At 45.4% G+C, this 15,632-nt stretch overlaps 1 protein-coding gene across 1 annotated transcript; it reads left to right on the forward strand.

Annotated features, from left to right (window-relative positions):
- Nucleotides 1-2,289: 2,289 nt before the first annotated feature.
- Nucleotides 2,290-14,767, forward strand: LOC113888931 (multidrug resistance-associated protein 4-like; the record flags this gene model as incomplete). Its single annotated transcript, XM_027535874.1, has 5 exons — nucleotides 2,290-2,746; nucleotides 11,600-11,710; nucleotides 12,243-12,363; nucleotides 13,254-13,317; nucleotides 14,688-14,767. Coding segments are annotated over exons 1-5 (450 nt in total), but the record flags the coding sequence as incomplete, so codon positions are not given.
- Between the last annotated feature and the right edge of the window lie 865 nt (nucleotides 14,768-15,632).

Here is a 15,632-nt window from a genome sequence, read left to right on the forward strand (position 1 = left end):
GCAATTTATTCTTCTTTGAAGTAGAGGTAGTAGCTGAACATTTATAGGGATGGAGAAATGTAGAGAATTTCCAAGAGAACTGGAAATCAAGTGAGGAGTGATTATTTAGGTTGTTTGATGGCATTATCTGAGAAAGAGTTAACACCAGAAAGATGGGTAATTGGAAGTTGACAATTTTCAGCTTTGTCTTCCTTTTTTCAATAGAAAACTTCAAATATGCATGAGATATCAAAAAAAAAGTATAATAAACCAACAGCATGCCCATCAATACAAAATTATCAACAGTTTGCCATTTTTATATGTTTGAGTTATAAAAAAATATTTGAATACATTAAGGGTTTCTTTAAAATGAATTTCCCCTTCAGCTTTATTGAGGTCTAATTGATGATCAAAAATTGTATTTATTTAGATGTACAACTTGATGACTTGACATACATATACATTGTGAAATGCTCATCATACCAAGCCAATCAATATATCTATCACTTCACATTTTAATCATTTAATTTTTTCTCTCTTGTATGTTGAGAACTCCCAAACTCTACTCTCAGCAAATGAAAAGGACACAGTACTGTACTGTCAACTGTAACCAAATTGCTGCACACTAGTTCTGCAGGACATATTCATCTTGCATAACTGAAGCTAAAAGTCATTAATAACACCATTTTAACCAAGGTACATGGGAAATTATCAAAGAATATTGAGGTGATCTTATTATAAGCACCACAAACTTTGATCTTTCTTCATTTAGAATGAAAGGAAGAGAAGCTGCTGAGCTGGTAAGATGGCCACACAAATAACTTATCACTTATGAGTGGGAGCCCAAGATTTTATTCTCAGCCCTACAGCATTTATTCATTCAGATAGCATATTCCAGACACTTTTCACACACTGACCATCCAACAGTGAGACAGTCATGCTGGACTTGGACTTGAATCCAAATCAAAATTCATCATTTACTGATTCAAAGATCTTGGAGAATGCTGTCCTTGAGCCTCATCTTTCTCATCTGTAAAATAGAGATAATACCTTCTTGAATAGGGCATTGTGGGAGTTAAAAGTGAATTAAGTTTCCCACAAGTGCACATAACCTGTATTCTATAACATATTGCCAATTACTCCACTAGGCAGGCCCTGAGCTCATGATGAAAGAAATCATAAGGCAATCTTTCTGTCCCAAATTCCTCTTCAAAGAAGACAGCAAAAAGCTCACAGAGGTCCCCCCACAATGTAACCTGTGAGATGCAAGACACCTCACATGTTGTGGCAATCTCCAATGAATTCATGTTTCAAATCATTTGAAGTCTTCTAATCTTCTGTTACAATTGTTTAAGTCTTATAGCTCTAAAAACATAATCTGTCCTAAACCCTGTTGTTGGCCATCATCAAATGTTTGGTGTCTGGTTTGTATTGGCCAAACCAAGGCCTTGTGCCCAATGTACACTGAGGTGATATGAACTGAAATGTTGGCGTTCTGAGCAGAGACAGGTTTATTGCAAGGGCCAAGCAAGGAGTAAGGATGCTCGTGCTCAGAAGGCTGGAACTCCCCAGTGGATTTCAGGGGAGGTTTTTAAAGACAGACTAGGGGAGAGAGTGGAGAGTACTTGATTTAACTCACACACTATTCTCTGCTTGATGTTGAGGAGCACGGTAATGCAACAGAGGTTATCATCATAAATCCTTAGGTTCCAGTTTATCATGGTCATCATGCAGTTAACTTCTTCCACCTGGTGGACTTTTTAGCATCTGCGAAACAACTCGGGAATGTGCACCAAACATATTATTTGTAGCCTTCTGGGAAGAACTAAAGATTTTGTGACTGCCGTATGGCTAGTCTATTGATAAAGGTTTGTGTGTGTGTGTGTGTGTGTGTTTTTATTATTACGTGTTCACATTTTTCCAGCCATTAATTCTTGAGCCAGTCTTTTGTGATTCAGATGAGGCCTGGGAGACTGAAGATTTTCTACAAACAACAGACAGGCAGAGGGCATGGGGTGGGGGTAGGATCTATCCCAGGAAGGCCCCACTGGGTTCTGCTTCATTACAGTTGGAGAACTTCCCACAGTGCCCTTGTTTGGTTTTGATGAGGGCAGAGGGCCCAGAGAGGAGGCTTCTATCTCCTTCTGCTAGCTTTCTCCAGGTTTCCTCTGCAGCCCATGGGGAGCCTCTGAGCAGCAGAGATGGGTGGGGCCGGAGCCTCCTGTCTCCACCTTCTGGTTGAGTGCCTGGGCTCAGAGCAGGAACTTCCGCAGTTTGCAGCCAGGTGCGTTTCTGGGAGCTGGGCTGGTTGTGCCCGCAGTCAGCCTGCTGCCTTTATCAAAGAGTTGATAACTTTGCCTCCCACCTGCCTGAGGCTTCTGGAAGCATCTACCTGGCTGTCTTTTGGTCCTACAGTCCCACACGTGGTGCACTGTCTCTATCCTATGCCTGTGGCAGCACCTGCACAGAGCAGGTGCCTCAGAGGTGGACCCTGGAGGCTGCTCAGTCTTGGCAGGCAGACCTGGTGCACAAAGGGCACTCCACCCTCAGAAGCAGGTGTTCTCAGGCTCCAGCCCAGTGGACCTGTGAGGCGGCCAGTCTCCAGGATCCCCGCTGGCGCCTCCAGGAGCAGCAGGAGCCCCACGGCCACCTGAGCAGGGAGACCCTGGTCTGTGTCCACCTTGGCCGGCAAGATGCTGCCTGTGTCCGCGGATGTGAAGACCAGCCCAGTGCAGAAGGCGAACTTCTGCTCGCGCCTGTTTGTCTGGTGAGAGCCCTGTCTGAGCTGTGACATTCCACTGCGGGGCAAGCCTGACACTGTCGGCTTCTGTTGGGGACCAAGGGACAAGGCGAGGGAGCGTGCCTGGGTGCCTGGGGCCGGTGGGGTTGGGAGGTTGGGAGGGGTGGGGTTGGGAGGGGTACCAAGGAACCTGGTGTCAGGGGAACTGAGTCTCCCTGCTTTGCTGCTCTCCGCCTAGCCAGCTGCAGAGCCTGAGAGCTGATGCAGCAGGAGCAGAAGGCAAGGAGGGAGTCACTGCCCAGCGGGAGAAGGGACTGGGCTCCCTACTCTCCACCTTATCCAGTGGGCTCAGAACCATTCAGGAATTCGCTGTCAGTTCTGAAATAAGCTGCAACTCCCCCCTGGGAGTTTTACAAGCAAGCAGCTTGTAAAAAATTTTCTTTATCTATTTAGTGCCCTGCATCTTTGCCATCTTCCAATAATGTCCCCACCTTTTCCCATGTTCCTTAGGTGAACATCTGAGTTCCAACTGCCCTGGGCTCCATCTCTCTCCCCTGTCTATGACCATGTCTTTCTTTCTGTCCCTCCTTCACTCCCTGTGTGGTCCTGTATGTCCTGGTACCTAGTTTTGGCCAATTTCATGTGTGTACAAAACACTGTTGTTTTTTATGAAATGAATGGGGACACTATTCTGGAACATGTGTTGCTTTTGCCTGGGATACACGGCCAGGAGTAGAGTGTGTATTTGACCACAGCCTCTTGCCGTATTGTGAGTATCTCCATTTCTACATTTGAGAGCCAAACCCTGGGGATGGGGTCCCTGAAACCTGTGGGGTCTTATCCAGATCTCTATCCTTCAGAGAAGCAGTGCATGGTCTTGATGCAGGTGGTCCTGCCCGGGAGTCCTTTGGTCCTGAAACCACTGACAGGTCCATGAGCTGGGAGGAAACACAGAGATGAAAAGCACTGCAGAGAGCTAAAGCTCTTAATTGAAGTCTTCATCTAATAGCTGGGACTACGGATATGCAGGCCTGAACCTTTGGATTTTAATCACACTTGGGTGATTATTAGGTCTTAAAGATAACCCATTTATCTTTTCCACAAATTCTGATACTTCTTTTATTGGACAGCCTAGGGGATCCCCAGGGGGATGGCAGCTCCTATGCTTGTTTTGATGGTGGTGTATTCAGTGCATGTAGCTATATCCCTTGGCTATTTGATCGCCCTTTAGGAAAGAGGGGCCTAGAAGAAGGAATTTGTGTGTGGTTACCATAAATAATAGCAAAGTATACAAATGTCTCCTTAACATCAAGTAGGGCAAGAAACTCTCAAAGCACATTCTGTTTGTTGACTTTGAAAATGTATGTGCATAGAAATGGAAGGTGAAGACTTCTGTTTTCATTGGCACTCATTTCCAGTTTTTCTGCTGGGGAGGAAGGCAAGCTATTACTTCTTATTTCATGCTTGAAGACTCTGAAGCATAGAGGTTGAGTAAGTTGCTTACCATCACACAGCTAGTAAGCAGTGGAGTGGGATCTCAAACCAGGAAGTCTGGTTCTGGGGTCTGTGTTTCTTGTGTATGTAACTGCTGTGCTTTTCATGGAATTGGTTACCTGGACTTGTTCCAGGGTCCCGGCTCAGACTGAGACCCCTTATGATGATGGGGAGGTTCTTTTTCCACTCAGATTCCCCCAAGAACTAAATAAACTGATGGTGAGACTGGTAAAGCACAAGCTTTGCTCAGTGACCAAAGAATGAGAAATGGAGACTTAGTTTGCAAGTCAACCTCTCAGCCCAACTAGGTATATAGGAGGGTTGAAATAAAAGGAAGGGAATCAGGTTAAGAGAGGGAGGAATATTCATGGCTTACCCAATAATGCGGTATGATTTGGACCTGAAGTTAAGGTAGCACTCCTTTCAGTCCTTGTATGAGCTCTTTGCTTTGTTGTCATAGCCATTGTGAACTGTAGTGGTCCTGATGGGTGTGTCATTTATCATGCTTATATATTACAGTGGGTGCATAATGAGGCTCTGTGTCTACTAGATGTTAGGTCTTCTGCCATTTGGGTCCTACCTAGTTCTAATCAGTTCTTATTTTTTTCTTTCCTTTTATGATTGAGCCTGAAACTCAGACAAGAGCAGTTGGTTTCCATTCGAGGGAAGGGCAAGGATATATTTCTGGAGCATCAGCCTTTCCTTTTTCCTGTTCCTTATTACTGAATGACTCTGAAGGGGCAAAGGTTCATCTTCTGATCTTGCTACCTGCTAAGTGTAGGCATTGTCACATATTGGGTTCAGTTCAGTTCATTTCAGTCGCTCAAAGTGTCTGACTCTTTGCGATCCCATGGACTACAGCATGCCAGGTTTCCTTGTCCATCATGAACTCCTGGAGCTTGCTCAAACTCATGCCCATTGAGTTGGTGATGCCGTCCAACCATCTCATCCTCTGTCGTCCCCTTCTCCTTCCGCCTTCAATCGTTCCCAAGATCAGGGTCTTATCCAATTAGTCAGTTCTTCGCATCAGGTGGCCAAATCTCAGCATCAGTCCTTCCATTGAATATTCAGGAAAGATTTTCTTTAGGATTGACTGGTTGGATCTCCTTGCAGTCCAAGGGACTCTCAAGAGTCTTCTCCAACACCACAGTTCAAAAGCATCAATTCTTCGGTGCTCAGTTTTCTTTATAGTCCAAACCTCACATCCATTCATGACTACTGGAAAAGCCATAGCTTTGACTAGACAGACCTTTTTCAGCAGAGTAATGTCTGCTTTTTAATATGCTGTCTAGGATGGTCATAACTTTTCTTCCAAGGATCAAGCACCTTTTAATTCATGGCTGCAGTCACCATCTGCAGTCATTTTGGAGCCTCCAAAATAAAGTCTGTCACTGTTTCCATGTTTCCCCATCTATTTGCCATGAAGTGATGGGACCAGATGCATGATCTTTATCTTTTGAATGTTAAGTTTTATGCCAGCTTTTTTCACTCTCCTCTTTCACCATCATTGAGAGGCTCTTTAGATCTTTTATTTCTGCCATCAGTTCAGTCAGTCAGTTCAGTCGCTCAGTCGTGTCCGACTCTTTGCGACCCCATGAACTGCAGCACACCAGGCTGCCCTGTCCATCACCAACTCCCAGAGTTTACCCAAACTCATGTCCATTGAGTTGGTGATGCCATCTAACCATCTCATCCTCTGTCATCCCCTTCTCCTCCTGCCTTCAATCTTTCCCAACATCAGGGTCTTTTCAGATGAGTCAGCCTTTTGTATCAGGTGACCAAAATATTGGAGTTTCAGCTTCAACATCAGTCCTTCCAATGAACACCCAGGACTGATTTCCTTTAGGATGGACCTGTTGGATCTTCTTACAGTCCGAGGGACTCTCAAGAGTCTTCTCCAATACCACAGTTCAAAAGCATCAATTTTTCTGCGCTCAGCTTTCTTTATAGTCCAACTCTCACATCCATACATAACTACTGGAAAAACAATAGTCTTGACTAGATGGACCTTTGTTGACAAAGTGATGTCTCTGCTTTTTAATATGCTGTTTAGGTTAGTCATAACTTCATTGTAACAATTACCATCTGAAGTGATTTTGGAGCCAAAAAAAAAAAAAAAAAATAAAGTCAGCCACTGTTTCCACTGTTTCCCCATCAATTTGTCATGAAGTGATGGGACCGGATGCCATGATCTTCGTTTTCTGAATGTTGAACTTTAAACCAACTCTTTCACTCTCCTCTTTCACTTTAATCAAGATGCTCTTTAGTTCTTCTTCACTTTCTGCCACAAGGGTGGTGTCATCTGCCTATCTGAGGTTACTGAAATTTCTCCCGGCAATCTTGATTCTAGCTTGTGCTTCATCCACCCCAGGCTTTCTCATGATGTGGTCTGCATATAAGTTAAATAAGCAGGATGACAACATACAGCCTTGAAGTATTCCTTTTCCTATTTGGAACCAGTCTGTTGTTCCATGTCCAGTTCTAACTGTTGCTTTCTGAACTGCATACAGGTTTTTCAAGAAGCAGGTCAAGTGGTCTGGTATTCCCATCTTGAAGAATTTTCCACAATTTATTGTGATTCACACAGTCAAAGGCTTTGGTATAGTCAATAAAGCAGAAATAGATGTTTTTTTCTGGAACTCTACAACCTTTCCATACTCCTCTCCCAATTTGGAACCAGTCTCTTTTTCCATGTCCAGTTTTAACTGTTGCTTCTTGACCTGCATACAGATTTCTCAGGAGGCAGGTCAAGTTGTCTGGTATTCCTGTCTCTTGAGGAATTTTCCACAGTTTGTTGTGATCCACACAGTCAAAGGCTTAGCAATAGTCAATAAATCAGATGTAGACGTTTTTCTGTAATTCTCTGGCTTTTTCTGTGATCCAACAGATGTTGGCAATTTGATTCTGGTTCCTCTGCCTTTTCTAAATCCAGCTTTAACATCTGGAAGTTCATGGTTCATGTACTTTTGGATAATTTTGAGCATTACTTTGCTAGAGTGTGAGATGAATGCAATTGTGCAGTACTTTGAAAATTCTTTGACATTGCCTTTCTTTGGGATTGATGAAAACTGAACTTTTCCAGTCCTGTGGCCACTGCTGAGTTTTCCAAATTTGCTGGCATATTGAATGTAGCAATTTAAAAGCATCATCTTTTAGAATTTGAAATACCTCAACTAGAATTCCATCACCTCCACTACCTTTGTTCGTAGTGATGCTTCCCAAGGGCTTATTTGCCTTCGCATTCCAGGATGTCTGGCTGTTGTCCGTGATCACACCACCATTGTTATCTGGGTCATGAAGATCTTTTTTGTATAGTTCTTCTGTGTATTCTTTCCACCTCTTCTTAATATCTTCTGTTACATTCATACCATTTCTGTCCTTTATTGTGTCCATCTTTGCATGAAAATTTCCCTTGGTTTCACTAATTTTCTTGAAGAGATCTCTAGTCTTTCCCATTTTAATATTTTCCTTATTTCTTTGCCTTGATCACTAGGAAGGCTTTCATATCTCTCCTTGCTATTCTTTGCAAGTCTGCATTCAGATGGGTATATCTTTGCTTTTCTCCTTTGCCTTTCTCTTGTCTTCTTTTCTCAGCTATTTGTAAGGCCTCCTCAGACAACCATTTTGCCTTTTTGCATTTCTTTTTCTTGGGGATGGTCTTGATCACTGCCTCCTGTACAATGTCACTAATCTCTGTCCGTAGTCCTTTAGGCACTCTGTTTATCAGATATAATCCCTTGAATCTATTGTCACTTCCACTCTATAATCAGAAGGGATTTGATTTAGGTCATATCTGAATGGTCTAGTGGCTTTCCCTACTTTCTTCAATTTAAGGCTGAATTTTTCACTAAGGAGTTCATGATCTGAACAGTCAGCTCCCGGTCTTGTTTTTGCTGACTGTATAGAGGGTCTCCATCGTCAGCTGCAAAGAATATAATCAGTCTGATTTTGGTATTGACCATCTGATGATATTCATGTGTAGTCATTTCTTGTTTTGTTGGAAGAAGGTGTTTGCTATGACTAGTATGTTCTCTTGGCAAAACTGTTTGCCTTTGCCCTGCTTCATTTTGTACTCCAAGGTCAAATTTGCCTGTTATTCCAGGTATCTCTTGACTTCCTAGTTTTGCATTTCAGTCCCCATGATGAAAAGGATATCTTTTTTGGGGTGTTAGTTCTAGAAGGTCTTGTAGGTCTTCTTAGAACCCTTCAACTTCAGCTTCTTTGGCATTACTGGTTGGGGCATAGACTTGGATTACCGTGATATTGAATAGTTTGCCTTGGAAATGAACAGAGAGCATTTTGTCGTTTTTGAGATTGCACCCAAGTACTGCATTTTGAACTCTTTTGTTGACTATGATGGCTACTCCATTTCTTCTAAGGGATTCTTGCCTACAGTGGTAGATATAATGGTCATCTGAGTTAAATTCGCCCATTGCACCCCATTTTAGTTCACTGATTCCTAAAATATTGATGTTCATTCTTGGCATTGCCTGTTCGACCAATTCCAATTTACCTTGATTCATGGACCTAACATTCCATGTTCCTATGCAATATTGTTCTTACAGCATCGAACTTTATTTCCATCACCAGTCACATCCGCAACTGGGTGTTGTTTTCACTTTGGGTTAGAGGAGCGGATTTCTCCTGATTCCACCAAAATGAATCTGATTGTCACCAGGCTAGAGTCCCAGTTGCTCATAGCCTTGGGTAAAGACCATCTGCCACTTGGTTGTCTCAGTTTTCTAAGAGATAAAACTAATGAGACAATTGAAGAATCATGGGCCAAAGAGCCAGAAAAGGAGAATAACTGTAAGGGGTTCTAAGAATGGCCTTAGAAGCCCAGGGAAGCTGGGGAAACTTCTTTTGTTCCTGTCACAAATTTGTTCAGCCAGGCCCTTCTTGTTTTGAGTATATGGCCAAGTGACCTTCTCTCTATTAAAGAAAAAGTTGTACTGGAGTACAGTTGATTTACAGTGTTGTGTTAGTTTCAGGAGTACAGAAAAGTAAATCAATAGACATATATCCACTATTTTTAAAAGGTTCTTTTCATTAAAAATGATAAAGGCTATTACAGACTATTGAGTAGAGTTCCCTCTGCTATACAGTAGGTTCTTATTAGTTATCTATTTTATATATACTTCCCTGGTGGCTCAGACTGTAAAGAATCTGCCTGCAGTGCAGGAGACCTGTGTTAGATCCCTGGGTTGAGAAGATCCACTGGAGGAGGGCATGGCAACCCACTCAGGTATTCTCGCCTGGAGAATCCCCATGGGCAGAGGAGCCTGGCGGGCTGCAGTTCATGAGGTTGCAAAGAGTTGGATACATATACAGTAGTTTTTGTATGTCAATCCCTGTATCCCAATTTGTCCCTTCCTCCCTCTCCCCCTGGTAACCATAAGTTCATTTTCTACATCTGTAACTCTATTATTTCTCTTTGGTAGATAAGTTCATTTCTACTGCTTTTTAAGATTCCCTGTATAAGTGATATCATATGATATTTGTCTTTGTCTGCAAGCAGTTTTCTCTGACAATTGGGATGTGCTCTTTTCTATCTGACCACAAGTGTTAACATAAAAACAACAGGAAATGGTTGGGGCACAAATTCCCCCTTGATTAGCCAGCAGGTAGTCAAAAGCTTTGCAGTGGTCAAGTGTTATGTGGGCCAGAGGGTCTAGTGAAGATTTTGTCATTCTAAGGTTAGAACTGGGTTCTCTACTTACCTAGGCCAGTCTCTGACTTTTTTAATTTCTTTTTTTTATACTTAGGTTATTATAAATTCTTTCTCATGCTAGGCTCACCAGGGATCCTACAAGAGTGACAACTGCTATTACCAGTCCAGCTCCCCTCCTGACTAGATGAATGCCCCCCTTTGATTCACAGGTTGTGCGAGTGTAATTAAAATCTGAATGTAACCTTGATCTGGGTGTAAACCACATATAGCCCAGTGTCCCCTGGTAGTTTTCTTGGAGACAGTTGATGGCCCACCATGGGTGGCCCTTGCTACAGGGTCCTCGAGGAACAAACATCCCTCAGGGGTACACACATGGTCTTTGAATTTTATTGAGTCTTGTTTAGGCTCATGGTGGCGCCCTCCCATCCAGGGTACTTGCTCATGGCCAGGCCCTCCATGTTTGGTATGATCCTGTCCCCAGAGCCCTTAAGCATGGTAACTATCTAGAGTCGGCCATGCCTGTAGGTGGAGGGCTCATAGTGAACGGTTGGTTGGACCCCCTGAAAACAGGGATTTGATGAACACATACGTCTTTGCAGGGGTGTGGTGGCAATGGGGGCAACCTTGATGTCCCTGGGCAGAAGCCTGGGCATGGTGGAATTAAACCATAGTTTGGTGATATTGTCAGCTGAAGTTCCCTGAAAGTCTGGTGGGCTATATTTATTCCCCGACTGAGGCTGATGGTGACAGATCCAATAATTAGTAAAATTCCAGCCCTTTTGGATGTTTGAATGTTACTTTTAAAAATAAATGAATTTCCCAGAGAGTGATACAGAGGAGGAACATAAGAAGAATCAACTGCATTTTAGTTGGGAACCTATTACTTATCTTGAGGTTGTCTTCAGAGGTTTGGGTTCAGAAAGAGGCTCACATGAGTGTTCTGGCTGAGGGGAGTCTGACAGGATTATAAGTAGTTCCGGGTCCAGAGCCTGTTAGACTCAGGGTGTTGTGTCCATAAGATAACTGCCTGTAAAAACTCCTCTGTGTTGACGACTGATCTGAGGAGATCTTGAGACCTCAATTTGCAACTGCTTTGAATATGACTGGTGCTAAGACACTTCAGTCATGTCCGACTGCAACCCCATGGACTGTAGCCCACCAGGCTCCCCTGTCCATGGGATTTTCCAGGTTTGAACACTGAAGTGGGTTGCTATTTCCTTCTCCAGGGAACCTTCCCAACCTGGGGATCGAACCAGCATCTCTTACATCTCCTGCTTTAGCAGACGGATTCTTTACCACTAGCGTATGTAGGTATCCTTCAATCTGATACATTTCAGAAGATTTAAGTCCTCAGTAATACAGGAACATATCTGCAGCCTTACCCACAATGGCCATTCAGCTCTATTCTGCATGCCTGAACCACTGTTACTTTATTTTTATTTTATTTCTAAACATATTTTTTTCTTAATAAAGCAGATGTACAATGTATATTCAGTAGGCCACAAAGAGGCTGCTTTAATTATGTAATATATAAGCCAGCATGACTTTCCTATACTTAAAATGTATGTGTGTTTGTGAGCATATATCTACTTTTCCCCATACCTTTATATATTTAAAATGTAGACTTTTTTTTTTAAACAATGTCCATGAATGTAGGTTTCTAATTAGAGATGTGTAATTTGGATATATGTCACTCTCCTTTTAATGTTTAACAGGTGGCTAAACCCCTTGTTTAAAATTGGTCACAAACGGAAATTAGAACCAGATGACATGTACTCGGTGCTTCCGGAAGATCGCTCCCAGGGCCTTGGAGAAGAGCTGCAAGGGTGAGCACAGACATCAGGGGCAAGGGGAGAAAGAGTGAGAATTTCCACGTGGGGCTGTGTTTGGGGGAGGCTTTGCCTTCCTCTGGGTTCTTCTGAGACTCCTCTCCTGACACTGCACGCTCAGCCCCTCAGGTTGACCCCAGGCTTAGCCCACTTTGGGGGCCCGTGTTCCCTGTGCATCTGTGGGCGTGGAGGGAGCCCACAGCCACGGCCCTGGAGGCCGAGCTCTGTCCCCGGAGGTGGTGTCCCTGGAGGAGAGAGTCTGCCCGCCTGAGCTGCTCATGAGCTGTGAGTCCAGCAAAGCTTGGCAGGAACTTGTTTCCAGAATCTGGAACTTTTGCCTCAAGGCCTGTCTCTCTGATGCTTCAGAGTCTGCACTGCTCATCTTTCAGGAGCCCTGTGAGCAGGTAGCCAGCATCTATTGCGCAGCCGCAGAGCACCCTGCAGGGCAGGCTTGTCTACCACTCCGCCCCGCCCCCTTTCCCCTTTGGTGGACACGCTGTTCTTCACTGCCCTCTGTTTCTCATCGCAGGCACTGGGATCAGGAAATGAAGAGAGCCCAGAAAGACTCACATGAGCCTTCATTAATGAAAGCAATCGTAAAGTGTTACTGGAAATCCTATTTAATTTGGGGAATGTTTACATTTCTTGAGGTAAAAGATTTTCATACTGTGCGTTGCTTTTTGGTGTATGTGTCTCAGTACTGAGGTGGACGGGACCGTGGGGAGAGAGGCCAGTGGTCTAAGGTCTGAGGATAAACCCTCATGGAAACATGATAGACCTCAGAAGTTGTATTCATCTTTAGAATGGGCAAGGACTGGACTCCAAGGGTTACTATTCTTCTTTTAACTGGTTAGAGTGTTGTGGAAGGATGGCCTTGAAATAAAAGACATTTTATATTATGGTAGAAAGTTCCTGGTGTTCAGTATATACGCTGACTGATCTTTGACCAAAAGAAGATTCCAACAGCCTCAGGCAATATGTGCCCTTGATTTAGAGGAAGGTAATTTGGACCCAAGCCCAGAATAAAGTACCTTTTATGGCGCTTTGTTATAGTTTAACAAGGTAAAAATTGTTACCTTGACCAGGTCACATCTGATAAATGCTTTTCTAAGAAGATAACATCGCCTCTCCTCTTCCAGGAGAACAGAAACCAGGCCCTGCATCTGGACCATAGCTTCCCAGAACTCCTAAGAGCACACCTTTCCCCAGGCTGCCCCCTTCCCTGTGGGCTGGCAGTGTGAGCAAAGGCCCTGTGGGGAGGAGCTCCAGCTTCACCGTGAATTCTGTGCACCCTCCACGCTGCTTTCTTTCCCTGGTTGTGGGAGCAGATTCCTGGTTGAAGGAGGATCCTGGTATCCTGGCATTGGCAGAGGGTGTAGGAGGGAATGTGCACGGCAAACCAGAGGCAGAAAGCTGTGATGTCAGTGACCTCCATGACCCTGAAGATCCTGGGTCAAGATCCCCTAGAGGACAATCCACCTGGGGACACAGTGCCGTCAGCCACCCTGTTCTGGCTGAGCCTGCTGGGGGTCTCCTGCAGACCTCCCTGGGGGGGCTCGTGCTCTCCGTGGTCCTTAGTGCTGCCTTAGGGACACGGGCAGCCTGTGAGTGTGTGAGGGCAGGAGGGATGGAAGATGTAGTTGCTGAAAAAGGGGTGTTTTAGGTGGAGAAGGTATTAGCTGTCCTCAGTCCATCGTGTTGGGGGTGAGGTGGGTGGGCCAGGTGGTTTACAGGAGGGCGGTGTGGCTCTTGTTTAAAGGCTGTGTTGTACTGAAGGGCACTGTGGGCAGTGGGCAGCTGGGCAGGTGAAGTCCACCCCAAACAACTGGAGAGACAGAGAATCTGTCAGCTCCCAGGTGACTGAGTGGTCCTGGGGGATGGAGTTCTCACTGATGTCAGAAGAGGATTGGGCACTGTGCCAGAGGGTGGGACAGGTATTTGGGGCAGAGTGCCACCTTTGAGAGGACACTGACCACTTAGGTACTGCAGTGCCTTGTGAAGGGCAGGGGTTGGGAGAGGGAGCAGGAGCCCGTCAGGCTGCCCCAGCCCTTCTTTCTCCCATGTGCAGCTGTCCCAGTGATGGTATTTCCACATAGTCACAGTAAGTCTCTGAAATACACAGGTGGCGAGCTGGTGTGGCCTGTTTGTGCAGGATTTCCTGACTTCACACAGCAGAGCTCTCATGAATTCTGCTTGTCTGGAGACCCTGGGGCCTCGGTGTCTGCCTGTGGCTCATGCCAGGTGCCTGGTTGGATGAGTGGCCTCTGGGTTTAATGTTGGATCATATCAGGAGCAGGTCTTTCTCTGCTGTCCCTGGTTCTCTAGTTTCTCTTTGGTACCAGATGCTAAAGAGCCTTAAAGTCAAGTGGGTCTCGAAGCATAGCCCATGTGGCTGGATTTGAATTGAGCTGCTGGTTTTTCTTGCTGTCCTGGGCTGTAGCTCTTTGGGTGAGGTCACTAAGCCTTGGATGGATCCCATTCTGAGTCCTGGATCTTGGCTGTGGCTGCTCATGGGAGAAGCAGACATAGAGGGAGAGGCTGCAGGATCTGGGGTTCTTCCTGAGAGAGAATCATTTCTACTGTGGTGCTGGGAGTGTTGATTTCAAAGTTTTCCAGCCCCAGTAATACTTCCTACTGGGGGTCCAGGAAGGCCAGGCCTGGGGCTGCATAAGGTGGAACTGGAAGAGCCCTGCGCCCTTTCAGGAGGGTGGTCTCTGGGTGGTCATGGCAGAGAAGCGGGGAGTAGAGGACCTAAATGTAGGGGCTCATCTGTGTGGCAGTACTGCTAGTACTAGTAGCAGTGCTAGTTAGTTAAATAATTGATTTTATGAAGCAACTTCCCATGTTGTGATCAATCTATACTGCTTGTTGTTCTTTATATTTTAGATGGTGGAAGATCTAAACTCAGCCCAGGAGTTTTCTAAAACACAAACATGTTTCCTTTTTGATCTCCAGCCCTCTTTTAATCCCTCAGGTGCACAGAATGCCCCATGGATCATCCATGATCCCAAGCAGTGTGGTCTTTCCACCCACAACACGAGCGGCGTCTCCCAGGTACTCCTGGCAGCACCAGTGGGAGAAAGCAGGGTGACGCCAGTCCAGAGTGAGGCTTTTAGGGTTTTAGGATTTTGAGATATGAAAACCTCTGTCCTTTGAGAAGGGCTTCCCTGATAGCTCAGCTGGTAAGGAATCTGCCTGCAATGAGGGAGACCTGGGTTCGATCTTGGGGTTGGGAAGATCCCCTGGACAAGGAAAAGGCTACCCACTCCAGCATAAGCTACCCACTCCAGCATAAAGGCTACCCACTCCAGCATTCTGGCCTGGAAAATTCCATGGACTGTCCTGTGAGAACTGAGGAGTATCTCTTCCTCTCAGAGAAACAAGTACCAGGCTGTGGAGCACTTGCCGGTCACCCCTAATTAGAACAGAACAGCCGGAGAGCTCCCAGCACCCCTGGCCCCTGTGTGCACCTCCACGGGTACTGTGGGTGGGGAGGACAGGTCTCTGCCTGCCCAGGGTGCTCAGGGTGGAGAGGAGGAGCCTGAAGACTCTGCCTGGGCATGAGTCACAAAGACCACCTCCCCAGGTCATCAGCGCTTCTCTCTGAGAGGTGAGGTCTCCATTGCTGGTGTGTAAGTGGGGTGACCTCAGAGAGCCAGAGTGGGTTCACCCAGTCCCTTTCCCTGAGAGGGGAGGTGTGGCCGGGTATTATATCCTCTTCTGAGGACCCTTTGAAGTGGCCCAGCCTTGTCCGATCACTTGGCCTTTGTCTGAAGCCACTTTGCTGATGGTCTCTGGCCCAGGTGGAGGCTGTGGGAAGCACATGTGTGTGTAAATCCTCACTTTGGAGCTCAGTTGATGGACAGGAAGTAAACAGAATCCTCTGAATCCCACAGTGGGCTTTGTGCCTCAACTCACG

Source organism: Bos indicus x Bos taurus, unplaced genomic scaffold (genome assembly GCF_003369695.1).
Source record: "Bos indicus x Bos taurus breed Angus x Brahman F1 hybrid unplaced genomic scaffold, Bos_hybrid_MaternalHap_v2.0 tig00003203_arrow_arrow_obj, whole genome shotgun sequence".
Taxonomy (NCBI): Eukaryota; Metazoa; Chordata; class Mammalia; order Artiodactyla; family Bovidae; genus Bos; species Bos indicus x Bos taurus.